The 27471-nt window shown below is 34.4% G+C and overlaps 1 protein-coding gene across 7 annotated transcripts in view; it reads left to right on the top strand.

Moving 5' to 3' along the window:
• The window catches only part of CNOT2 (CCR4-NOT transcription complex subunit 2), a 117220-nt gene that overhangs the window by 65760 nt on the left and 23989 nt on the right, over nt 1-27471 (top strand). For 5 of the 7 annotated variants that reach the window (XM_027592325.2, XM_027592319.2, XM_027592322.2 and 2 more), the window contains exons 3-4: nt 6268-6390; nt 17322-17388. In XM_027592325.2, coding sequence (XP_027448126.1) covers nt 6268-6390; nt 17322-17388 — 190 coding nt within the window. Of the gene's footprint in view, nt 1-1949; nt 2051-6267; nt 6391-17321; nt 17389-27471 lie in introns of all 7 variants that reach the window. The other 2 variants (XM_027592323.2, XM_027592324.2) reach the window with 1 other exon arrangement.

Raw genomic sequence — 27471 nt, 5'->3', positions numbered from 1 at the left:
AATGGAACCTTGGGCACATCAGTTATATGACCTTGGGCATGTTATCCAACTTTCTCCATTTCTCATCTAAAAATGAGGACTACACAAGTAAATACTTGCAAATCGATTACATAAATCAATACATTTTAAAGCATTTAGAGTATATTGCCTGGCACATAGTAAGTGGTCAATGAAAGTTATTTTTTATTATTGTATGATAGTAGTTTCAGTAAAGTATTTTCAGTGACTGTAAATCGGGAACCCTAACTTAGTGTGAAAGTTTCCAATGGGAGAAAGAACATTCTAAATAGAGATATCAGCATATACAAAGGCCCTGAGGTGGGAAAAATCTTGTGTTGGTGTGGCAGCAGTTTAGTGGTGGCAGGGGACCTGTGGAGAGAGTTAAGGTCAGAGAGTTTACATAGGACCTTGTAAGCCTTAAAATTGTTTTAGGAAGCTGTTGAGGCATTTCAGGCAGTAGGGCTACAACAATTACATTTTTATTTTAAAAGTTCACTTTGGCTAATGTGGGAGAGTAGATTTGAGGGGAATAAGAATGGGTTAATAAAGATCTGTTTGGAGGATATTGGAGATGCTTGTGCTAGGAAAGATACGGATAATGTCAATATTTAAAGTTAGCCTAGGTCGGCTTGAGTTTTAATTGTTGAAGAACGTAGAAGTTACAGATGGCATTTTGCAGAGATTAACATGAATAGGCAGAACTGTGAATAACAAATTAAGCTGAGGCATAAGTTTTGTTTGGGGTTTTGAGATAATTACTGCTACACAGTTACGTTAAGGTCATGATCTCAGGAATCTTGGTCTGTATGCTCTAGGTAGGAGAAATTAACAAGAGATGGGAACAAGAGAGTGAGTCAGTGTAGTGGTTATTAGTATGGCACCATAATAAACTGTTAGTTAAGGGAAGTCTGACTTAGTTCATCACCTAGATTTTTGTGCCTGGTTTTCTTGCCTATGCTGTTTCCCTCTTAACCTGGTGCTGAAGTCCAGGCCTACTTTTCCTTACCACTTATCACCATTCTTCCAGACTTCCTCTTTTTTAGTTATATTGAAAGTCTTGTTTCTTGGGCTTTCTCTCACTTCTGAGCACTTGTACATGCTGTCTCTTATGCCACACGTTTGCTTCCACCTCCCACCCCACACACTTCAACTTTAAAAATTTTTAATCTTTTTTAATCAAGTCTTTGTTCAAACATTAGTTCTTTTACAATAAAATCTTACAGTCTGTTTCCCTCAGACACAGATATTCCCTCATTTGTGTTCCCAAAGTACCTGTGCAGGTTTTCATATTGTAATTGTTTATTTGCAGATACGTCTCCCAGCTAGACTATGAGCTTGTTCAAGACTTGGAGCTGTTACTTATTCAGCTTTTGTATTCACACCATAATTTTTTTAAAAAAGATTTTATTTATTGAGAGAAAGAGAGCATCGGGGGCGGAAGGGAGAAGGAGAAGCAGGCTCCCTGCTGAGCAGGGACCCCCCCCCCCACACACACACACCCCAATGTGGGGCTCTATCCCAGGACCCAGCGACCACGACCTGAGCCAGACAAAGGCAGATGCTTAACTGACTGAGCCACCCAGGCGCCCCACGTTATCACAGTTTTTGGCATAATTCATATAATATTCCCTCAGCATGTTCGTTGAAATGTGAAAGCAGATCAGTCAGGAGGCTAAAACAAACTAGTTCAGAGCTTAAACTAAAATGATGGTAGGAAGAATGGCAAAAACAGATGTGAAAGCCACTTTGAAGAAAGGATAGAACTTGGATGTTCAGAGCAAAGCAAGAGAAAGTGACTTGGAAAATCAGTTTTAAATATTAACTGATTTAGTTTATTAATTGTACTTCTCGGGTAGAAATGTTTAGGAGTACTTTAAAATTTGGTGCTAGAACCTTAAGTTAAGCCTGGAGATAGATTTTGAAATCAACCTGCATTTGTTTGCTATCAGGAAAAGGACCTCCCTGCCATGGATGTGTTTCTGTCCCTGGGAATAGGATTCCATGCCTGGGCCAGCATTTGCCAGCATTATAGACAATAAATGATTTCAGAGTAAGTTCCTCTCCAGAGGCCTTGGTGAAGGAAATAATGTGTAAGATTAAATATCATCCTGCCTTGGATATGATCTGATTCTATTTTTCACCCTTTCCTATGTGTTTTTTTCTGTATATGTATATACCCATATTTACACGTATATATTTTCAAGTTTTCATTTATAAAGTGTCCTAGTTTTGTTTCCCTGACTTTTTATAAAGCTCCAGGCCTTGCTGCTTGCTCCTGTTCTTTAATTGTCATCTATCCAACCTGGGGCCACTTTACTAGTCTTTGAAGTTACTGGTTTAGATCATCTTAAGTTTGGGGTTTTGCAAACTCTTTTTTTGTGATTATTCTGATTTACTGCATTTGAGTTTGAAATACTGTATTTAAATGTTGAGAGAGAGTTAGGAATTCATAACTAGTCCAAATTAAATTATGACATATACTGGGAAAATCCAGCCAACTCGGTGCTTCTATTCTGCCTGTCACTTTAATCCTCCTTTCTCTACTACTTCATTTTGAGACCAGCTCTTTTGCGGGGTTGGGGGGTGGGGTTTGGGGGGCTTAGGCTGATAGAAAGGAGTAGTGTAAGCTAACCCATGTATATACTTTCTGATTAGAGTTTGTGGAATCAAAGGATAAAATGTCTTTATTAAATGTTTTAGATCTGTGTCCAAAAAGGCTTAAGAAACTGCTTTTGGTGTTTACATATGTCATATCATATTCTTTCTTGGTAACATCTCACTTTTTACTTACTTTTTATAACATCTGGTTTGAAAGTCAAGAGAGAAGGTGGTCAGTTAACAAAGTAGGTGTAAGCCTTTGATATATTTGCTTGAAAAAAGCTGACAAATTGTATATACCAAAGATTCTATGGTATATATAATGTAAAACGTAGTATGATTTTTATTTTAAATTATTTTTTTTTAATTTTCATTTACCAAATCGACTTTACTATATTTGGCATTACCAGTAATTTCAATATAGTGTTGACATATCCTCTTTGAAATTGATAAAAATTGATTTCTAGATTCCTTTGATTCTTACTTATTCTCTTCCAGGAGATAACGTGAACACCTTACCCTTTGGTATCATCCATTCATCCATCTGTTAGTGTCAGGTCGCTCTCAAAATAGATCCTTTTTCTAACCCTGTCTCACCACTTCTACCACTACCACTGTAGTCTAAGCTACCATCTTTTCTCACTGCCTGCTTCCCTTCTTCACTCTTGCTTCCTCTTTTGCCCATTCCTTACAGAACAACTGCAATCGTTAAATATATATATGTGCCAAATTATGTTACTGAAGCTATCCCCAAGCCCTTTTGACTTCTATCTCACATAGAATAAAATCCAAAGTTCCTTAGGGCCTGCAAGGCACAGCATGATTTGGGACCAACAGTATCTCTGACTTCAGTTTCTCCCATTCTGCCGTAAGTTCCTACTGCTTGAGTCACACCACTGAGGATCTTGATGTTCCCTCTCTGTTGAATGCTCTTCCTACAGGTCTTTGCCTAGTTAGTTCCCTTACTTCTCTGCCTGATTGTTATCTTGTTAGTTTCATCGTTCATGGCTATTTAAAATACTTTTCTTACCCCATTGCGTCATTCTATGTGGAATAAAGCACAGGCCCTTAAAAATGAAGTAAACTAGCTTTTATAAGAAACTTACTATGTTGTTCTGTCTTTTTCTTTCCTTTTCCCTTTCCTTTCCTTTTTTTGCCCTGGATCAGATAATTCTTTGTTTCATCTTAGTACCCATTCCTGGACTGGTGTTGCATTTGGAGAGCAGAGTGTTAACATTCTTACCTTTCTTTTTTTACTGAAGTCATGTAAAAATACTTAGTATTTTCACTGATAATGTAATTTCTGTGTTGAAGCACACAAAACAAAAATGAAATTCTGTATATTTGTGTTTTCTCCTTCTCTCCCTCCCTCCCTCCCTCTCTCTCTTTCTCTCTCGCTCTCATGCTCACTCTCTCACACACAGCAGTGAGTGTGGGAAAATGTTGTATTAATAAATGAAAAACATTTCTGTTTCCTTTGTCTGAGACATTTCATATGTTTAGTTTTGCTTTCAAACAGTAAATGAACTTTTTGATTCTATACAGTTAAGTTCAATTTTGGAATTTTAGGAGTCTATAATTGGTTTTGATGATAAATGTTATACAAAAATTGTCAAACGAAGATTTTGCTCTGTATCCATTGAGTTGATTTATGTGTGTATGATTTGATGAGAGGTAACCCTGATATTCTGAAATTTTACTGAATTCTCTAGGTATCATGCCATTTCTCCATGCTTATCCTTACTTAGAATTCAGTAGTAATGGTCCTTGAAAGAGAATTAAATGTATTCTTAACTTTTTCAAAAAAACTTAAAATGTCATCTGTAAAGAGTCTTAATTTGCAGACTAAAGTTTTTTCCACTATTACTTTTCTGTAATAAAACTCCCTAAAAAACACTTCTTTTTCCTGTCTACTTAGGGGGTTGGTGGATAGGCATGTGGGATTCTACTCCCTGATTCTGAAGAGCTTTTATGAGATTTATCAGGGAGTCTCCTACTAAAAAAGATTCAGTATATTCTAACAAAATAATAAAACCTTTAAAAATAACTTTCTGTATTTCACACCTAAGGAGATTAATAGCCCCAAAGCGTACAGCAAAACAGTGGCTAAGCTGTCATCAGACCGTCGCTCATATTTAACTAAAAAACTTTCTCAGACCCCAAAAGGAAGAATGGTTAAATATTTGAGTTTCTTAAAAACTTAATAGGAACCTTAAGATATAAAGCAATTATTAAATAGTCTGATGCTTTCAACAAACTTGCATGTCAGATTTGGTCATTAAAGACTGCAGCTTAGGGGAGCCTGGGTGGCTCAGTCATTGGGTGTGTGCCTTCGGCTCGGGTCATGATCCCAGGGTCCTGGGATCGAGCCCTGCACCAGGCTTTCCTGCTTCCCCCTGTGCCTCTCCCCCTGCTTGTGTTCCCTCTCTAGCTGTCTCTCTCTCTCTCTCTCTCTGTGTCAAATAAATAAATAAAATCTTAAAAAAAAAAAAGACTGCACCTTATCAGTTCACCATGTCTGCCGATAAACAGTAGTAACTACACTGTCTTATTTTGGAATGAGAAATAAAAGTTCATTTATTATTTATAATTGAAGAAAATAACCTTATTCATAATGAGTGTACAAGACAGATGTCAAATTTGATGTTTTTCACCAAAATTTTTGTGATAAGATGTAGTCACCATGTATTCAAGTCTTTTACAAGTGTCTTCCATCATGACATTTCACTTTACTTTTGACTACAAAGTACCATTGTTGGGAGACACATTGACCATAAATAACCTAGTCAGTTGATAGTTTTGGAAACTTTTATAAAGAGGTCATCCTTAGGGAAAAAAATTAGCATGGGGGTGCCTGCCTGGCTCAGTTAGTAGAGCATGCGACTCTTGATCTTGGGGTCATGAGTTCGAGCCTCACGTTGGGTGGAGAGATTACCTAAAAGAAGCGTGAAGACCATTTTCTAGCATTGCCTCAAAAAAAAAAAAAAAAAGAACATAGAGTTAGTAATTATTTGTGTTGGTGTGGGCTCAAAATTACTGGTGTTGGATGTGGGAAAGACTTAAAAAACAAGAGTAATAAGCAGGTTACATAACAGAAATCATAAATTTACGCCAGGATGATAAATGAAACATCACTGTTATGAGTGGGTACTTGTGGCTTGAGATAAGGGTTCTAGTTTGCCATTATAAGCTGACTCAAAAAGTGGTGTATCTCAATAAACATAGATTGTAAGTGAAGATGATATGCTCTGAAAAATAGATCATTTACAAGGTAGACCGTGATGACAAAGAAACTAATATTGAAGATACGTATGAAGATTTTGAATAATTAAACCCAAAGTTAATTTTTAAAAAACCTTTCTATGGGAAAATTGTATTTGAGGTTGCAAATTCTCAAGAATAAGTGATATTTATTTCTTTAAAGTAAGTAGAATTATTGCATGATAGGCTTTATTAAGTTTCTCCTCTTGCTTTTGGAGCCTGGAAGCAAAAATTTAATGCTATATTCTTACAGTTAGATTTATGACTTTTTCACATGCCCCATTAGCCCTTAGTTGATCTGTTTATCTTAGCATTGTTTTCTTAATTTTCTGTTTTCCACATAGGAGTTTGGTAAAGCTTGACATTTTCCAAAATATTACTCTTGATAAAAGCAATATTTTTGTTTAGGTGACAAACAGCATGTTTGGTGCTTCAAGAAAGAAGTTTGTAGAGGGGGTCGACAGTGACTACCATGACGAAAACATGTACTACAGCCAGTCTTCTATGTTTCCGCATCGGTCAGAAAAAGATGTAAGTTAATCAGTTATATTGTGTTTACACAGCAGTGTATGTCTGTTTCTTTTTGGTTCCTGGAAAGCAGTATATGAATTGCAGAATACCATGTTTGGTCGAGTGACTATGTTTTAGGCACAATGCTAGGCCCTGGGGATACAAAAATGATGAGCTTACATTTTAATGGGAGATAAAATGTCCTGTGATTCTGAAGTTGGGATATGGTAATACTGTGGAAGTACTCAAAGACAAGAGATAAACATAGTCTTACATCTAAATCATCAGTTGTTTTTTTTAACTTGTTATTTTTATATTAAAATATGCATGTAGAGTAGAAAGCAGACTTGAAAGATTTAAAGATATAATGGCAAAATTAAATGAAACTTTACCTTTGCTATGGAATCTTCAGGCTGTAATCCTAAGCTTTAGTTAGTAAGAGCATCTTCTCTGTTCAGCTGTAGGAATGCTAGTATAGAAACATTTTTGAAGACCTGTATTCAAAACATGGAAGATGATGTAAAGGTGTGGATTAAGTGCTTTGGAAGGCTAGTGGTTCAGTAATCCCATTTGGAATGAAAAGATTTAACACAGCCAAGTCATAATTAGCAAATTGATAAAATATTTTTAAATAAATTAATTGTTACTTTCAAATTCTGGTAAGCCTCTTTAAATTATACACTACTGTAGTAGTCAAACCAGTTGCATTTTTGTACTTTGTACCCACCCACCATTTTTCTCCTTTCAACCCTTTTTATAAACTTGCTATTCCTAATTTCCCTACCTATATAACAATCTATTCTAGTTATTAACCTAACGATTTTCTTACTGATGTTTAAAGCATTTATAAAATTCTAAAATATGTAACAAATGCTCTCATTTTTCTTTAAAATTGACCATTAGTAATTCACTTCCTGTGTCTTAGAATTTCACAAATTGGCTTAATTTAGATTTAGGATTTGGGTGAACTTTTTTTCCCTCCTATTGAGGTGTTACTACCCTTTATTTTTATTTGAAAATTGTGTCATTTTGGCAACAATGTATCCACTGTGTTATTAGGACTCTTCAAAATATGTGGTGACTTTCTTTATAATTAGTGTGCAGTTTAATAGCTCATTGAATAATGTCATCTAATTAATTTTCTGTTACTGACCATTTAGCTATTTGCTCTTGGATGTAAATTATAATTGAATTTGTTTTTATGTAAGTTTCTATGTTTATGTGTTGATCTTGTAGTTAAAGAATTTGGGATATCCTCTGGTAGTGTTGCTTGCAAAAACTAATCCATGTGTGTATTACTGTGATTGTATAGTGCAAATTTGGTGGAAAAAATGGTAGTGGAATATTACTTATTGATGAAAAGCACTCATTCTGATTAGGAAGATATGAAGCTTTCAAACTGAAATCTGGAATAAAGTGTGTACAGAGAAATGATAAAGATAAGAGGTCTGTCTTCTAGAAAGCAGAAATACTATATATCAGAGGTTTTTAGTCAGAATGATTAAATACACTTACATATGTTGGTTACCATTTCTGTTTAGTTGTTTGTCACAAAAATAACACAGAATGATTTGCTTTATAAAACTTTTTAAAATAAGAAGGTAGTAAGACATAGAGATTAAGAATTTAGGCTCTAAAGCCTTACCCTTGTGTGTTTGGATCTTGGCTCTGCCTGTTAGCAAGAACTTCTCCACGCCTTAGCCTTCTCTTCTTTAAACTGGGAATAATAATATAATAGCTACTTATAAATTTCTGTCATTGCTGATACCTTTTTTATAACAAAATAGTAGAGGGGCATTACTGCAGATTTTAGAAAACATGCATGAGAAGGGAGAAGAAAAATTACCCATAATTTTGCTGGTCAGAAATAATTTACTGCTAAAATTTTGATTTAATACTTTAAATATTTTTATTTTAAAAATGTTATTATGTAAATCTCTGGGAAATGTCCACATATTTTCCGCTAGAAAATTTGTACCACTTTTTACTCTCATCAGCTCTTACCTTTAAGTCTTCAAGTCTTTTCTTAACAAAAGAAGCTTACTGTTTTAAAATATGTTAATACAAGGGTCCCTGGATGGTCAGTGGGTTAAGCATCTGACTCTTGATTTTGGCTCAGATCATGATCTCGGGGTCATGAGATCGAGCCCTGCGTGGGGTTCCATGCTGGGTGTGGAACCTGCTTGAAATTCTCACTCTCCCTTTCCCTCTGCCCCCCCCTTTAAAAAAATACATTAAGACATTGTTAAATTTATACACACTCAGTAACATATCTTTTCCATGTAGTTACTGGCCATTTGTATTTCCTTTGTGGATTACCTATTTTTGTGCCATTTTCTATTTCTCTATAGAGATGGTAAGTCTTGTTTATTTGTTAGTGTTTTCCATAAATTAATGGTCTCTTGTGCTTTTGTTACAAATATTTTCCCAGTTTTTTTTTTTGCTTACAGTTTAGTGAGTGGTTCTTTAATATAAAAATATTTATCATTCTTACTGAATTTGACTCATCAGTCTTATTTTTGTGGTTTCTGTTTTTGAGATCATACTTAGACTTTTGCCATCTACTTTTTTCTAGCATTTTTGTGCTTCATTCTTCACATAAAACTTAGCTGCCTTAGAAATGTATTTTGGTTGGGGTGCCTGAGTGGCTTATTCAGTTGGTTAAACATCTGACTCTTGATTTTGGCTTAGGTCATGATCTCAGGGTCGTGAAATTGAGCCCTGCGTGGGGCTGTGTATTGGGTGTGGAGCTTGCTTAAGATTTTTTCTCTCCCTCTGCACCGCCTCCCCCACTCAGGCTCTCTCTCTCAAAAAAAAAAAAAAAGTATTTTGGTTTAAGGTGTGAATATTACGGTGCCTGGATCTCCACCCTTGTACTATTCCCCCACCCTCTCAGTGAGGTTGTCCAATATCTAGTTGTCCCAACACCAGTTATAATTTAGATCACAGATTAGAAAACTTTTCCATAAAGGACCAGATAATAATATTTTAGGCTTTATGGGCCAAGAGGCTAAGTAAAGTATATTATGTGGGTATTTATATAACCATTTAAAAAGTAAAAAAAACATTCTTAGTTCATGTACTCTACAAATACAAGCAGTGTGCTAGATTTGGCCTATGGGCAGTAATTTGCTCACCCCTGAGTTAGAGCATTCATTTAAGGCTAATTGAAGTCCTACCTTAATATATTTTAATGTCTGATGTATTCTTGGGCCTGTTTCTAAACTCTTTTGTTCTATTTCTCATACTGATTCTATGGCAGAACTACAACATAGTTGAATTGCTGTAACTTTATAGACAGTTTTCACATCTTAGTCAGGTAAGGTCTTTCACATCCTTTATAAAAATATTTTCAACTATTGCACATTTATACTGATGATTACCTTTTTTCAGAAGTCTATGTCTCTTATTTCTGTTGTTCTTTATGCTTTTTTAATAAGTAATTTTATGGTTGCCATATTTGTTACATTTTTCTGATTGGTTTTTATTGATATATAGACTGGTTTGTGTGTGTGTTTATTTTATAACCAACTACCTAACAAAACTAACTAACAAAACTCTTAACTAGTTTTTGTTGAATGGGAACAGGAACATGGGCTCTGCAGGTCCTGCTATTTGATTTTATATCTCATTCACATGATTTACTAGCTAGTTGTCCTTGGGCAAGTTACTCAGTGTGTTTCAGTTTTTTTCATCTATTAAAATAGGAATAATAGTACATGACTCATGGGACGTTGTAAGGATTGAATAAATCACTATGCAAAACTTTTAGAAGACCAGATAGTAAATACTAAGTAAATTTTGCTACTAATGTGAACAATAATAAATTATTCCATTTGATTCTGTTGAGTTTTTTTACGTAGTTATGTATATCATCTGCAAATAACAATTATTTTATTATAAAAACGATTGAAGAGAAAGTTTTTAAACATAAATGACTGTGATAATTTTGTAATTTTTTTCTCTCTGGAACAGTGAGAAAATAATTTCAAATTATAATTTACAATAAAGAAAAACTGGCCAGTGATTGAGTCAGTCTTTAAGCCACTTATAAACCAAATCCTGATTTACCCTATCCATAAAGTATAAAATGTAACTCTTTACCATATGCCTGGTTGTAGAAGTATTTGGGAAGCTGTTCTTTATATGACTGTACTAATTAAATTGTTAAGTAGTTCTTTAGGACTACGTCTTACTTTCCAAGGCCTTTTCTATCAAGAGATGCCTGTATATGTATGTATCTTTCTGTAGAATGCTGAATTTGCTATTTGAAGTATACAGTTAGTTTTAATAAATACTACAGATATGTTATTTAAATGTTTTCAGAGATTAAATAAATCATAGGCAGATACGGACTTGATTTTCTTTTTATCATAATTATTTTCTTTTGGGGGACATTATAGAAAATCAAAGATGTTAATCGACAGCTCTTTGGGGGCTGTATAATTTAAGCAGCTTAGATTTGTTATTTAAATATATTTGTATTTTAATTGCTAACATTTTCTAGACCTAGGAGTCTTTGCACTCGATGATTCTTAAGCAAAATCATTTTAAAGGCACAAACTTGTGGGAAACCGTTTTCCCTTGTTTTAATATATCCTGTGAAGACATGAAATGTGATACCTTTTCCTTACATTTAAAAAAAACTCTTAAAACTGATAAGAGTAGACCCATTTCCTTGTTTTGACAAACAGCAACCATTCTGAACTCATACCTAGCTTTTGTACTTGTTAGCCTACAACAATTATGACTACTAGGATTTCTTTCAGGCCAATTAATAACCAGTATTTCATGAAAATCTGTTATAAAATAAGGATACCTTCTTTCACCATTATTGTTGTCATTGTCATGATTAGTATTTAACAACATTTTGGAGTCATACTTGGCTGACTCTCCAGCTCATTGCAGTCACATTCCTTTCTACCTGAAGACCTTGGTACTGTTTTTCTGTTTTGTTTTTCAGATCTTCACATGGTTCTCTCTCTCACTATATCTACGTTATTTGCTAAAATACCTTCCCTGAGAAACCTTCTCTCTTTTCCTAAGTAGCCTTGTATATACTATCAGTACTACTTCCACTGTATCCTTCTAAATTCTTTCTTGCATTTTCACAGTCATAACACTTCTTTACCTAAAAGTACATATTCATCAATTGTTTATTATCCTCTCTACTCCACTAGAATTTAAGTTTAACAAGGGCAAGGGCAAGGACTTTGCCTGTCTAGTTTACTGATATGTTCTTAGAACCTATATATAATAATACGCAGGAGATAGTAAGCTGTCAGGGAGTCTGTTAAAGAAAGGGAGGGAAAGGAGTTGATACCGAAATATAACAGTTAAGGTTATTTGCAGATGATATTATTTACCTAAAAAACTCAAAAATCACCTTTAAAAATAGAAAATATGGGGGCACCTGAGTGGCTCAGTCGTTAAGCATGTGCCTTCAGCTCAGGTCATGATCCCAGGGTCCTGGGATTGAGTCCCTCATCAGGCTCCCTGCTTCTCCCTCTGCCTGCTGCTCCCCCTGTTTGTGCTCTCTCTGTCAAATAAATAAATAAAATCTTAAAAAAAATATGAATGTATGTAAATGTGGAAATTTTTATGACCTGATAGAGTTAAATGTAAATAAATCAGACTATAAAGAAACTGGAATTAAATGTCAACTCAAACCTCTGAAATTCATTGACATTCACATAATCTTCAAGCTCAGTATTGTAAAGACAAAAAGCCTATTTTATACAGGGGCGTTAAAATGATATACTTACAAGATCTGTCAAATTATGATATATGTACAGAGATTCACAAAATGTTTCATCTCAATAATAAGAATTCATAGTTTGAAAATGATACTTTATTTCTGTTATACTAGTAAGGTGGCACTTTTTTTCATGGAAGAATAGCCACTGTCTGAGGGAACATTGAAGTATTTGCTGCGGAACTATAATTAATGCAGACTTTGAAAACAGTTTAGAAATGGATATTGAAAGCCTTTTAAAAATGTGAACATTTCTTCAGTCAGTCATATGCCTTCCTATATATTTGGCTCTAACCTAAAATTTAGACAATATAATATAAAGATGTTCATTGCCATACTTTGTATTTGAATGTTAAATGCCCAATAGGAATTAATTACATTGACTATTTCAGCATGTATTACACTTTTTAAAAATGTTCTTTTTAAAACTTAATGTTTTATTTATTTATTTATTTTTAAAGATTTTATTTATTTATTTGAGAGAAAGAATGAGAGAGAGCACATGAGGGGGGGAGGTTCAGAGGGAGAAGCGATGCGGGACTCGATCCTGGGACTCGATCCTGGGACTCCAGGATCATGACCTGAGCCGAAGGCAGTCGCTTAACCAACTGAGCCACCCAGGCGCCCTAAAACTTAATGTGTTAATCAGAATTATTGGGTAATACCCAGTAAACCCATAATTTATTTTTATCTGATTCATAAGGTACAAGGTCCTATGACTTACTCTTTTGTTTTTCTGACTGTTCCCTCCCTTCTTTTCTCCTTTCCTCTTTTGTTCTTTTCAATGTATTGTCTTCTTATAGTCTTTCTTTTTGTGTCTGTTAGATTTCATTGTGACAAGTGGTTTCATTTTTTAAACCATCCTGTTTGTAATTTTAAAATGTTCTTCAGATTCTGTCTTAGGTTTAGAACTTCTCCTTTGTGGGGGTTTTTTTTTTTCTGTTTGTAGATATATAGTCAAAGTTACACTTTGTTATTTTTTGTCCTGGATTAATAACAGAATGTTGGGAATTATGTTATTACCACACCTTTAATTAATATCGTACAATGAAGTTTTTAAAGGATATTTAAAACATTTCATTTTTTAATTGCTTTTGTGGTCAGGGAATTTTTATTTAACCAGACTTTCTTGCATTTTGAAGTCATTTGTTACTGAGAAAATACTTTCTTGACTACACTGATTTTAATGTTTCCAAAATTGTTTTGTGATTGAAGGTACATTTATTGGAGGGAATAATTGAGAATTGGTCACTATTGGAAAGCACAGAATGATTGAGGGCAGGACCCAGATTTGCTTATTAAGTTTTCAAATATATTTTTAAAACAAAAAATTTTTGAACTTTTTTTGGTCGTAGATTTCAGAGTTGTATCTAGTAACAGTGGAAATAATTTTTTAAATACAGTTTCTAGCTTACTGATTTTCTTACCATTCTATACAATAAACCAAGGATAAATGGGCTTTTTGTTGGGTCACGGAAATAACTTGAATCACATTACTATTTCTTCTAGTTGCTTCCTAGTTTTTGTTGTTTGACTGCAGTTTATATCATAGACTGAGAAATGAGAAAGAGTATAATTGAAATGATGGTTTTGGACTGGGAACATAGTAACCTTTTTGTTGGTTTCAGCATTCTACCAGTTGTGTAACATTTAATACTTTCCTGCCATTTCCCCCATCTACTAACACAAGCTCTACTTAGTTTACCTGAAATTTGTGATGAACTTATTTCTTTAGCTTCTTAGACAAAAATTAATATAAATGTAGGGTACTATGCAGTATTTACTATGCAGTAAATTCCCCAAAGGTTGAATGACCCTCTGACTGCTGTTAAAGGGAGTCCTGCATTGGGAGGAAAATTAGATTTTTAGCAACAGCTGCTACCATTTAGTGAGCACATACTATGTGCCATATCTTATCTCATTTAATCTTCACTTCAACTCTGTGAGGTAGGTAGTGTTATTTCCATCTTACAGGAAAGAAACAGAGGCCCGGCTATCCCATAGGTAAGTGTCAGAACCAGGATTCAAACCTAGATTTTTTTTTTTTCTGACTCCAAAGCTGGGCTTACGTTATACTCCCTACTGTAATGTGTTTCTTGATCTAAAGCTTTTATATTTCTCTAAGAAATTTATCTTTGTATTATTAACTTTCAGCATTTATGTATATAAGTTTTCTGTTGTCTGTTAATTGTAGTTACTGTTGTGCCATGGTACATTTCTTGTGCATTTTCTTTGCCCTCAGAAATAGCATTTATATCCCATTCACGTTCCTTCGTTGTGTGTTAAATACATCTTTAGCACTGACATATTTCATGAAGCATGCTTTCAGTGTTTAAAAATACATACCACTGGGGACTGGTTTTATAAGAAATGATATATTTGCATTTTTGACATGTTTTGAGGCAGTCATTTTAACATCTGTTTGCGTGACTGATTAATGCTTATTTTAGACGGATGCTTTGAAGGCTATAAACTTTTAGGTTTACCAAACTACTTTCATATTCCTGTGAAGTATTGTTTACTAATTTTCATGTACCCTCACACATAGAGAAAATGATAATAGTTATTATGTCACACTGGTAAATGAGTCACCCTTCTGCTCTTGATCTCCAATACTTCGCCCAGGGAGCCATGCCCTCTGTACTTTCATGTTGTGCCTCCCTCTCTTAGCTTCCTAGTGCTGAGAGGGTTGATACTTTGGCACACCTGTAACTCCTTGTGGATATATATAACTTTTGAGAGAAAGTGGACTAAAAATGTCTGTTCTTTGGAGTTATATATTCAGTAAACATAAATTTCTGGGAAAAGTAAAATTTTAAGTGGTCCATTCTAAAGTGTTCACATTGAGGATCATTCTAAGACATGCAGTCATATTTGCCAATCTCTTATATTTGAAGCTTTTGGGAACTACTCTTTTACTTTAATTTGTGACTTAACAATGATAACAGAATATCATGATTTTGAGTATTATATATAAACCTTTTACCTTCTGTCACCAACTAAAGCTTTATTATATATTACACATTTTCTTTGATCTTGTCTTTGCAATTTGGAAATGAGCCTTTAAAGTGCTTGAAATATTTCCAGTTATGTGGTTAACAGTAATGATGATTGTACCTAACAAAAGAACTTGATCAGTCATAAAATGTATATTCTTTCAGTTTAATTGTATAGATTGTGTACCCTCTGGATTTGAGAAGGACTATTTATAAGATTTGATGCTTTTTTAGAAAGTTTGTTACTTTATTCAAATACTGCTGGTTGGGGCGCCTGGGTGGCTCAGTTGTTAAGCGTCTGTCTTCGGCTCAGGTCATGTTCTCAGGGTCCTGGGATCGAGCCCTGCGTTGGGCTCCCTGCTCCGCAGGAAGCCTGCTTCTCCCTCTCCCACTCCCTCTGCTTGTGTTCCCTCTCTCACTGTTTCTCTCTCTGTCAAATAAATAAATAAAATCGTAATAAACAAACAAATACTGGGAGTGATGTATATCATTAGGTTATACTGTTATATAAAAGTTTTTGTGAATTTTTAAGTAATTAGAACAACTCAGAAGTTTGACATGAAAATAGCATGAAATGTGTATTGTAAAAACTCTCTTGTTTAAATATTTCTCCTTCTGGTTTTCCTCCTGGTCAATGTCAGCCCAGTTCTTCACTGAAACCAAAGTGGCCTCTGATAGTTCCCTGTCTGGTGATTCTTTACCCTCCTCCTTCTCCCTAAACTTCAGCCATTTCAGCAGGTCATGAAATACTGTTGCTTCTATCCCCAGAAGGCCTCTGTTTTATAGTCCCACCTCTGCTGTTTTGGTTCAGTATCTTACCATTTCCATTCAGTTGGAATTATCCCCCAAAAGCACAGCCTGCTCAGGTCGCTTCTTCCCTTAATATTATTTTTTTCTCTTTATTGCCATAGTTGGTAGTCATCTGCCCTTTACATCTGGCCCCAGCATACTCTTTTATTTCCCATTCTTCTGTATATGCCCGGATGTGCATAGGGGTATGCCTCATCTCCTTTCACTAATTACCTGTAATGAAATCACTAATGTTTTTTATTTTGTTTGTATTCTAATTATGCACTAACTTCTATCATACTTATACTCACTGCATATTCTCAGCCTGGAAGATCCCTCATCAGATGTTACTGCTCTATAAAATATTTCTGTTACCTCACCCTTGTTTAAAATTATTTTCCTCTTCTGATACTTCAGACGATTTACCACATTGTGCCTTAGAGTATAATTAGGTGCATAATTCGTTCTCTTTTTCAACTAGATTATAACCCTTTTGATGACATGGCTCAAGTCTTATTTAGTTAAATTATTTTGGTGGTTGCTTAATATACGATAGAGAATACTCGAACATGCACTTATGTGTATACGTTTTTATTTACTCAGTTTAAGTATCTACTTTGTGTATAGCACTGCCACGTGCAGTGCCAGTCTCTATGAGGAAATAAAAAATGAATATAAATAACATGTTCCATGAATATAACATGCCCTCAAAAAATGTCTATTCTACTAGGAAAAAAAGATGCTGATGCAATAAATTGAAAGGCACTGTTAACTAGTGCCATGAAAGTCACATCACTCACTAATAGTATACATTGTATACCATGTCTGTATATTTTTGTAAGTAATTTTGACTTGTCCTTTGGTTTTGTGTCATCTCTCCATTTATTATATGATTGTATGTTAGATTTTTCTACCCTTTTTATAAATAAACTATTTGCATATATAAGTGTTAGGAAATATTCTTACAAAATACAGAACTTGTCTAGATAATTTTATTTTCAACTTTTAATAAACTGAATTTAGAATTTAGCTTAATATACTATCTAAAGATCAAATAATTTGACTTATAAATTTATAGAGGCTGACTTTTTGAGATACTGTCTTCATGTATTTGTTAGCCTACTTTTTTGTTTTTTAAGTGAAGTAATGATGCTGCTGTGGTTTCATTTAGAGTAACTTGAAAACAAAACCTTGTAATCAGAAATTAGTTTTATTTGTACATTTTGATTTTATCCAGTTGTGATATTTTCTTAAATAATGGCATTTATTATGTAATGTTTGCTTTATGTTTTTTTGAAGAATGGGAAATGTGGTTTGGCTCTCACATATTATATGTTGTACAGATTCATAAAGTGTAAATGCATTGCTTTGTGTACTTTCTTTATGCTCTAATATAATTAATTTGTTTCTAGATGCTGGCATCACCATCTACATCAGGTCAGCTGTCTCAGTTTGGGGCAAGTTTATACGGGCAACAAAGTAAGAATTTTGTATTTATTCTGGGATGCTTTATATAAGAAAAAAAATAGCTACGAAATAAAGAACAACCAGTGCTGCCCTTGTGGGTCAATTCTAGGATTTAAAAGGAAAGATTTTTAATTTTCAGTTTTCCTTATTTTGTGTACATAGGAAAACCTCATTATTTCAGAGCTTTTCTAATTCAAAATTTATTATTATTTGGATATAGGGTAGATTGAAAGTTAATTTTACATCTTTTGTATCTGTATGTTCCTTTGCAGTACAGTATTTTTGAAGAAGAATTTGCCAAACAAAAAAATTAGATATCCTCTATGTTTTCAAATAGAGGAAGTTAAACTTTTTTTGTTTGGTCAGTTGAATGGGTGGTTTTGTTTGTGGGTTTTGGCCTTTTTATTAATGAGGAACCATTACTTAACAGTCTGTGAAATGCTCTTTGTTTAGCAAATATTTCTTCTTTTACTTTAGCTCATCTGGATATAGAATATATATTTTTGACTCACAGTTCAAGACTTTTTCCACATATAAGATATTATTTCTTTTTAAGTACTGTAATGCTTTTATAGCGCTTAGCACAGTGCCTGGCGCATAGTAAGCGCTCAATAAATGTTTGCTATTATTATCACATAAAATTTTTATAAACTAAGTTATAAAATCTTCCTATTTTTTCCATTAATTTTCCAAACTGTTAAATATTAATAAGATTTTATTATCTCTGTTAATGTCAGAGACTGCTGATCTATCTCTGTTAACAGAAAGGGAGTGTTAAGAGGGATATAAATTCCCATCAAAGATTACAGGACATAGAGTAACTGGTGAAAACAATCTGACAACTGAGTATCTTAACCAGCTTCAAATAAAATCAGTTATTTGATTTGGAACCCTTTTCTAGTATAATAAAAAAGCAAAGTTTTGATAGGTGTCAGAATAGTTTGTCAGGCCACTTTATTCTTCAAATTTATTTTGAAGTTTAGTAGGGGGAAGGAACTTACTTTGGTAGACAAATATAGTTTCCATCTACTTTTTTCTTCCTTCCTCTTTTGCTGTGGCATGCAATTTTGTTAATATAGAATTAGTAAATAAAATTATTAATTGCTTACAGATACTAGCAGTTTTCCTCTAGTTTAGTGGAAAACATTTTTTAAAAACATTTTTATTGCATTAAAGAGGTGTTGCTTATTTATTCACAAATGTTCATTCTAATTGTTGAGGGGATATTATTAGCTAGTTATTTGCTTCATTTAGCCTGTGTTTTAGTATGAAACCTACTACTTTCACCTTTCTGGCAACACTTATCATGAAAATATCTAGTTATTTTAAAGCTACCCTTTATTTCTATAGAGTAACTGCAAAGAACTTTGTTTTCTTTTTAAAACCCACAATTTATCACTGCAGAAAATAGATATGGAATGGAGAAAAATTATATTTGAGAAGCTAAGGTTATTTTATGAAGGAGAATGGCAACCATTTTACAATATAATTGGCTACACTGACTTCTAAAATCTGATGTAATTTTTTAACCTGCAAATGTGAAATTGTAATTGGGCTAAGATATGGAATGGGTTAAGTTTGAAATAGTTATTTTATTGATATCGGATATTTATTACCTTCTTAATTTGTGTAAAATGATTGTGCTGATTATTAGGGATATACAAAGATTAACGAATGAGAAAAGTTATTTTCATTAGAAAAAGTATTTTAAAGTACTCAGCTTAAAAAGAAATCACATATGACAGATATTTCTGTTGGAATTTAGTCTATTAAATGGCTGTATTCCTGTAGCAGTAGTGAATCAGCATTTTCAATGCATGGCTCAGTCTTTCAACTGACAGTGTAAGTATTAGTCTACAGAAAACTTGAACCTTAGGTCCACTGGAAACTGAAATGTCTCAAGTCAGGGTATAGTTATTCCTTTCCAGGGTACAGATCTAGAAAACTACAACTAGTGAAAAAAAGACAGAGGCTGGATTCCCGGTCTCTATCTGTTAGGACAGACCCTAGGGCCATATAGCCATCAGAGAGAACACCAGCTACCCTGTGGGACTTGAGGGTTCAGGTTTCAGAAGTATAAATTCGTCAGAATGATAAAACTTGAGGAGCTAACCGTCATAAAGGATAGAGAGCTAGAAGTAATAGGTGGAATAGGTTAATGATGTTATTCTTATGGCAACAGATTGTAATTGTGCATTAGGCTTGATATAACTAAATGTTCTTTTGCTTCACGAGTGTATTGAATACTACTAAGTCTGTATTCAGATTGGCAAAGTTCAGCAGGAATTAGTACCATTAAAATGGAGGTCTACCATCTGTTTTGTGTTCTTGATGATTACAGAGGTTAGAGGTGGAGAAGGAAGAGTACCCTCCAAAACTGAGGGTAATCTCACTGAGATTAAACAAGGGAGGACATTCCTCTTGGAATGGGTACAGGGCTGCTGAAACTTACATTTTTCCAGATTTGGGTGGAAGTAATTGTGTAGCATATAAGGGTACCTAGAAAATGCTGGACTAGGGGTTTGTATGATTACAGGTCCCAGTATAGTCTGATTGTATCCAAATATGTAACTTTTCATCTAGACGTTCATGTGAATACAGTGCACCAGATGATAACTATAGAAGCCATTGAATGAAATCTTGTATTCAAGTTGCATGATGTTTTCTACTTGTCTTCTTTGCAAGTGTGCATAAGATTTTAGGTATACCTTATAGGTTTAAAGACCCCCTTGGCTCCAAAAGGCTGTCTACTAGATTGTTATTAACAGGGAACCAGGAATTAATCTCTCCTGGATATTCAGTGCATTGACAATTAAGTGATAATAAAGTTGGAGTGACTTTTACTTTCTTACCAATAGGATTTAGAGCCTTAGAGAATTGGAGAAAAGGGAAACTACTATTTACTGAGTGCTTCCTGTATGTCTGCTATCTTATAGGCATATAGGTTAACTAGCTGTCAGGATGAATCCATGATACATAATTGTATCTGAATTCTCAGAGGACCCAGGCATCTAGCTGGGAAAAGAAAGAAACTTGTCTTTCTGGGATCTGGTCTCCTGGTTTGAGAGCAGTGGCATATTCTTATGCTTTCAGCAACATTCCTTTGGCCTCCTGTTTTAAGAACACTGAGGTGAAGGCTACTTGTTTTGTGGAGAACCAGAGCACAGGTGGGGTGATTCAGAAGTGATGCTACTGATAGTATGGTTAGGCCAATAACATTTTAGTAGCTTCAAGAAATTATAGGAACATTTAACAGGTACTTGAATTAATATTTTGGGAGTTCTTGCTCTCAAGAAGCACATGGTATAGTTGGGGAGGTCAAGACATTTATATATAAAATGTTAAATAACAGCCTGCAGTATTGATACAGAGGTAAAAAGCTATCATTTGAATGGTATGGACAGACTTAGGGTTTAGGAGAGAAAAGCACAGTAAGCTATAGTGGTAAAGAAGAGCTTCAGAAAGGAGATAGGAATTGAGTTTAATAGATACTGAGTGCCCACCATATAATGGCATGATGCTGCTTAGTGCAGATGTGTGGTAGAGGCTCTTTTCTGCCATCCCTGTACAGTGTACATATACTATGATGTTACCACATTTATTTATTGCATGTCTTCATTTGCCTTTGTATCTTTAGTATTCTGTACATGACAGGCACTCAGAAATGTTTATTGAATGCATGGTGAGCAAGATATGGTTCCTACATAGAATGTAGTAGATAAATACACAAGTTATTTTCCTACAGAGCAGAGGAAGAAGTACAGAGTTTTCTGGATATTTCAGAGATGGGAATAATCACCTATCTTGGAGAATGATCAGGAAAGGATTTACAGATGAAGTCATGTTTGTCATTGGCCTTGAAGATACTATGGATAAGGTTGTTCTAGTAGTGGGAGCAACACCCACAGCATGGGGTAGATTTTGGAGTGGTCTAGTTTATCAAGGCAAGGGAAACTTATTAGGCTGTTACATTGGTTTCATTCAAGAAGTACAGGTCTTTACAATTCTGTGGGATCTATCTCAAGATCTTTACCACTTTCCAAGGTCAAGAACAGAACTATAGCATACAGTTTTCCCACAGAAAACAATGATTTTTCTGGTGAAAACCATTACTTCATTAGACTGTAATCTTCACTTTCACCATTAGGACCACCTGTTGACTTTTTTTTTTTTTTGCATAGGCATATCCCCACCCACTCCCCAAAAGCTAATAATTATTATGTGTGTCAGATGCTATTTTAAATATTTTATATGAATCAACTCATTTAATCTTCACATTTACCCCAAGAGAGGTTAAGGGATTTGCCCAAGGTTTCACAGGCAGTAAGTAGTCTAGCCAGGATTACGTTACCTAGTAAGTGTAACTATGTTAACATGAGAACAGAAGTTTCTTTGAAACCTGGAAGCTATATATTACTGAATATCATTACCCTAAAGGGCCATTAGCATATAGTAGAAACAACAAATGTTTAAATCCACATACTAACCAGGGCATTATGGTGATATTTAGTTAGCTACCTCTACCATGAGTGAAATATTATTCCAAGAGCTAAGAGAATGGCAAATAGCAAAGATCTTGTTTTCATGGAGCTTACATTTTATTGAAGAAAGAATAATCATGCAGACAACTAAGTAAATAATATAATTCTAGTAAGCATTATAAAAATTAAGTCAGATTAAGGGATGAGAGATGGGATTACTATTTTACATGGAGCAAAGAGGCTCTCTGAGGAGGTGATACTTGAGTGGAAACTTGAATGTTGAGGAATGGAAATCTTTGGAAAGATCTGAGGGAGAGCTTTTTAGAGCACATGCAAAAGTACTTACTTATGAGAATGTAAGAAAGAACTTAATGTGTTAAAGGAAGAGTGAGAGAGCTAGTGTAGTGAACAAAGAAAGTAGCAGGTTAATGGAGTACCAGATGTCAGATCCTGGAGTCTTGTAACGATTTGGTAAAGAATTTGGATTTATTCTAAGTTTAATGGGAGGGATTTTAAGATACAGTTTCATTTTTAAAAGATCACTTTGCTTTGTAGCAAATGGACTGGGCGGGGAGGGACAAATGATAAGAAAGAGAGACCAGGCTACTGCTGCAGTAGTCCAGGCAAGAAAATAAGATGACTTGGACTGGGGGTGGAGGTGTTAAGAAGTGGTCAGATTTGGGATATTTTGGAGATAGAGCTAATATGATTTGGTGATACAGGATGTAAAAGAGAGAGACCCAGAATTTCTAAGGTTTGAGACCTGCATTACGTTATGAATGGATGGCATGAATCTGTAATGGAAACTTAGGTTGCAGAGGAGTACAAAGTATACTTAGGAGCTTCATATGGATGTTTCATAGGTAGAGTGCCCGCTGCTGTAAAGATCCAGCAAAACGTTGGCAGTTGCTCTCTGCTAGTTCTAATATAACATCAGCTTTTCCTAGTTGAGGGTGTTGAAGCCAGTTAACTCCATCCAGGGGGGTAAAGCTCAGGGATAGAGCATTTGACTGCAGTTAACTCCATCCATGTTTCTTTCTTGTCTCATATGTCCTTAATACCCCAAAGTAAACCTACTCCTCCTCCAGGCATATCACTTGTCCTCATTTTCATACATCTCTCTGTTTTCAGACTAAACTGTTTCAACATTTTCACCTTCCTGACTCCTCATCACCACCACCAAATACCTGACTAGGTCTCTTTCGTTATTTAATTCATTTACTGTCTCCTCCAGGAAACATTTTCTGATTCCAAATCCATTTTACTTTCACATCTGAGTTAGTGGTCTCTCCCATATACATCAAAGCACACTGTACATATGCTGGGTGTAAACACCCGCATCATGACCTTTTTAAAAAAAGATATTCTTCTGTACTTCTGTAGGATGAGAGAAGGGAATGTATTCTGGGTGGGGAGAGAGATATGAATAAAAGTGCAGGGACAGATTTGGAGAGAGGACCAGGGAAAGAAGGAAGATTGTAAGTAAAATATGTGGTTTGTAAAAAGAGTTTATATTGGGGCGAGTAAAATATTAATTAGGAAGAGTTGTGTGTCAGTTATATCTCAGTAAAGCTGGGGGCTAAAAAAACAGAAGAATCTTTTCAGTCCAGACAGAGAATTTTAAAAGACTAAACTGTGATTGGATATAATACTAGTGGGCAGTGGTTCTCAACTCTGGCTGTACCTCTGAAAACACCTGGAGAGTTTTTTAAATCTCACTAGCCATGAATTGCCAGCATTCAGACTGAGTGACAATTTCTGGGCATGGGACCCAGACATTAGAGTTCCACAGGTGATGTAAAAGTTAGCAACTACTATAAGAAGTAGAAAGTGATTGGTTGAAAAAAAGGTTGAGAAATTGGATTGTTATTTTTATTCTTCATTGTGATTTTTGGCAAGTAACTTCATTCCTGATGTTCTTTATCTGTAACTCAGCTGGAAGATCTCTGGAGACTCTTCTATCTCTAAAATCCTTTGATTTTAATGAAGGAAAATACTTAACATAATGATATATAGAAGATTAAGCAGCTAAGTGCGGGGCAGATTGGAGTTAAGAAGATGTGAGGACAGGTTGGAGGTTAGAAGGTGGTTATTCTTCGTCAGTGTGGGTAGGACAGTGAGTTCCTAGGAAGAGCTAGTTGCTTTGGAAATAAATGGAAAGGGGGGGATGCTTTAAGCCCTTTTGCGGCAATTAGGGATATTCTACCCTTTCCTTAATAAAGATTTCAGGAGTCTTCATTTAAGTGTGAGTATTCAAGGATTTGGTTGCTATGATTGGATTTTTTTCTTATAACTTGTATTATTAATACTGTTTTTAGCAAAAGATTGAATAAAAGAGGTATAAGATATTTAAGGGATGTGCTGTTAATTAGTTTGTGCAGTAGAAGTAATTCATGGAAACATTTCTTAGATCATGTTCCTTTGGATTTCTGAAAAATGATCAATTAATTCAGTTCATTCTCTGTTTAGCACCCTGCCAAATTAGAGATAGGAATCTACTTGGAGTATGTTCATATATTTCTCCTAATATTATATTATTCTTTGTTAGCCATTTGTCAAATTGAAGGAAAAATTTTATTCAGAACTATAACCTTTTTAGCTACTTTTTAGCTTTTTTGTTCATTTATTCCTCATTTATAATATTTTTTACCTGTTGTAGTTATTTTATGCCAAAATTTTTTATGAGGTTTTTTTTCCGTTTTTTTTTTCTTTTGGCTTGCATGTCTTCTTCTTGGTATAATATTTTGGAGATTTTCTGTGATTGTTTCTAAATATATTACTGAAAGAGTAAAGTTCTCTCTTTGACCTTACCCAGTTATAATTGTTTGACTCAAGTAACTCAAATTTAATGATTTAGTGTATTTTGTTTCCTAAAAATAAATCTTTGTGTGTTCCTATCAGTGATACTCTTTATGTTTTAAAGCAGTTCAGTTTTTAATTGAATGTGAAATAGCTTGATTATTAAGGTATTCAAAGCTTGATGATCCCATTTGAAATTGATGTACTACTCTCTCCTTTTTTTTTCATACCTACCCAGTTCAACAAAATGCAACTCAGACTGAATAGATTAGCTGTTTTATGAAATCAAGAGTGTTGAAGGAAAAATAAAAGTAAACACTAATCTTTGAGTTTATTTCATACGTCTTCCATTCTCAGCACTATAAATTAACTCATGTGCCAATCCCTAATTGACTAAATAACCATACCCATTCTTATTTCCATCTCCAAAGGTTTTTTGCTAATGTTCAGATAATCTCCAGTTTCTAAGATATTTCTGAAGTTATAGATTTTCATAATACAGCATAGAAAAAAATATATGAAGGATTAAAGTAAACAGATCTTAGTGAGTTTTGTAAGGCATATTGATTATTAGAAAACAGGGTACTAGATTTTTGTGAAGTGTATGTTTATTTATAATGATAAAGGTATAAGAGAGCGTGAAAAGGAAGGGGAAAGTGAAATTAGAAGAAAGAAAACTTGAACAGGTATAGACAAGAGAGGGAGAAAGAAAATGGAGAGAAGAGACCAAGAGATGGAGGTCTAGTAAAATTTGAAGAGAAGTAAATATTTAAAAAAAATAAAAAGGAAAGAAAGCAAAAGATAGGTAAAGAGGTGTTACGAATTGGTAGACACTCACAAGGGGTGTTCACTTAGCATTATATTGGGCTCCCATAGGGCTGCCATGAAGAACACTAGGAGTTAAGAGATCTAAATTCTAGTCTTGGTTCTTTGTGTCACCTTGGAGAAGTCAGTTAATTCATCTGAGACTCAGATTCCTCATCTGTAAAATGTGAACACTGGACTAGGTGATCTTTAAGGTCCCTTCTCGCTCTAAAATTGTATATTTTTTGGTGGTCAGTAATTGTGTGAAACACATTCCTGTGGTTAATTCGCAGCTATAGCTGACTTTAGGACAGCATTCTTTGGGGAGAAGGATGTAAACTCCCTGAGGGTAGGAGCCTTTTCTATGTTGTTCACTGCTGTATCCCCAGCAGCTAGCACAGTGCTTGGCACATAGTAGGCACTCACTAAATGTTTATTGAATGCTTGATATGAAAAGTATCCCTTTGGTGGTTCACTGTGGGAGCATCTAGAGGGCCTTCAAGAAAACTAGAGTGGCTTAAGAGAAAGAAAAGACTGATTTCTTCTGAAGAAATCTTATATGGCTAATTTTTAATCTTATTTTTCCTTATTTTGTCCCAATTCAGAGAAAGTATCTGCAGCCAGTGGTATATTCACAGTGACAAAATTTGTAGGGACCAGACATACATATGGTGAACTAAACCAGCATATGAATCTAGACCAGTTAGTTCCCTTCATGTCATTGAAAGAAATGTAGAACTAACCTCTGGTACTCATGGAACCTGACTAAAACACAGTACACATAGTACACAGAATATAGTAGCTACATTGAGTTGGATTTCTTGGCTTCATTCAGTTGAGAAGCAAAGTTAGGCTATAAGCTGAGTACTGTGGCTGGCAGATTCCAGTGGAATCTTTGTGGTCCACTGCTGTCCTTAGGTATGACATTGTTATGCCAAAGGTAAATGTTGCAAAGGTACTTGAAGTAAAACATTCAGAACATATATATATACTCCAATTTTTTGGAGGTCATCGTTTCAAAATATTCATGTCCTTGAAATTCTTGCTTCTGGAATTAGACCAAAAACGGAAGAAAAAAGTCACTTTAAATCCCTAGCACTTAAGTAATCTATGTATTCATTATCTCTATATCTTATCACTTTTGTTTAATTTCCAGTTCAGAATAAGTTTAGTTGACTGATAGGCTGTTTCACAGCTGACTAGAAACAGCACCAAAAAGTGTGGGTCAGGAAATGGAGGCATCCATAGGCAGACATGATAACTGGTGACAGCTGGACATCCTTACTCTGAGGGATGAAAGGGCTAGGGGGGATATCTAAACATCTAGAATATTTGATATCCATGATATTTCTGAATCATTAAGAAATTAATTTATATTTCATATTAATAAAACTTAGGAAATATGTCATACATTTTTGAAATGTTTATCCCAATTTTTTTTTTATGTTTTGTATCTGAGTGGTGAAACTTAAGTAGTCTGTAAAATATACCTGTTGGAACACATCCACCCCTTTGCATCTGTCCCCAGGAGTACTAGATAAATAGAAGGTCACTGTACTTTGAAAACTTAAATGTTTTAAGTTCTTGTCTCTTACAGTTATATCAGCTTGAGTTTTTTAACAGTTGCTGACATTTTATGTTGGGTTTGTAAAAATTGTAATGTTGAGAAATATGTATGTATAAATAGTAGTAGAGATTTCTTAAATGCATTTTAAAAGCATCATATAAAAATTAAAGCTGCTTCAGCAAAGTGGGGTTAAATGTCTGTTTACCTCAGTTATGATTTAAAACATAAAAACACAAGATTGCAAATTTCTTAAAGCCATATTTGTAAAAATGTTTTCATTGAAACATAAATCATCTAATTTGTTAAAACCATTGGCAGACAGTTTATTATAAAATAGAAATATGAACAGAAGATAGAAATATGAAAGCAATGTCCATTCATAATATTAAATTTCAGATTAGAACATTTTTGTTAAAATCAGAGTCCATTTGGAGTGAATTGAAT

The sequence above is a fragment of the Zalophus californianus genome, chromosome 9 (assembly GCF_009762305.2).
Source record: "Zalophus californianus isolate mZalCal1 chromosome 9, mZalCal1.pri.v2, whole genome shotgun sequence".
In the NCBI taxonomy this organism is placed as follows: Eukaryota; Metazoa; Chordata; class Mammalia; order Carnivora; family Otariidae; genus Zalophus; species Zalophus californianus.
Note: the sequence above shows the minus strand (reverse complement) of the source record. Positions and strands in the feature narration are given on the sequence as shown.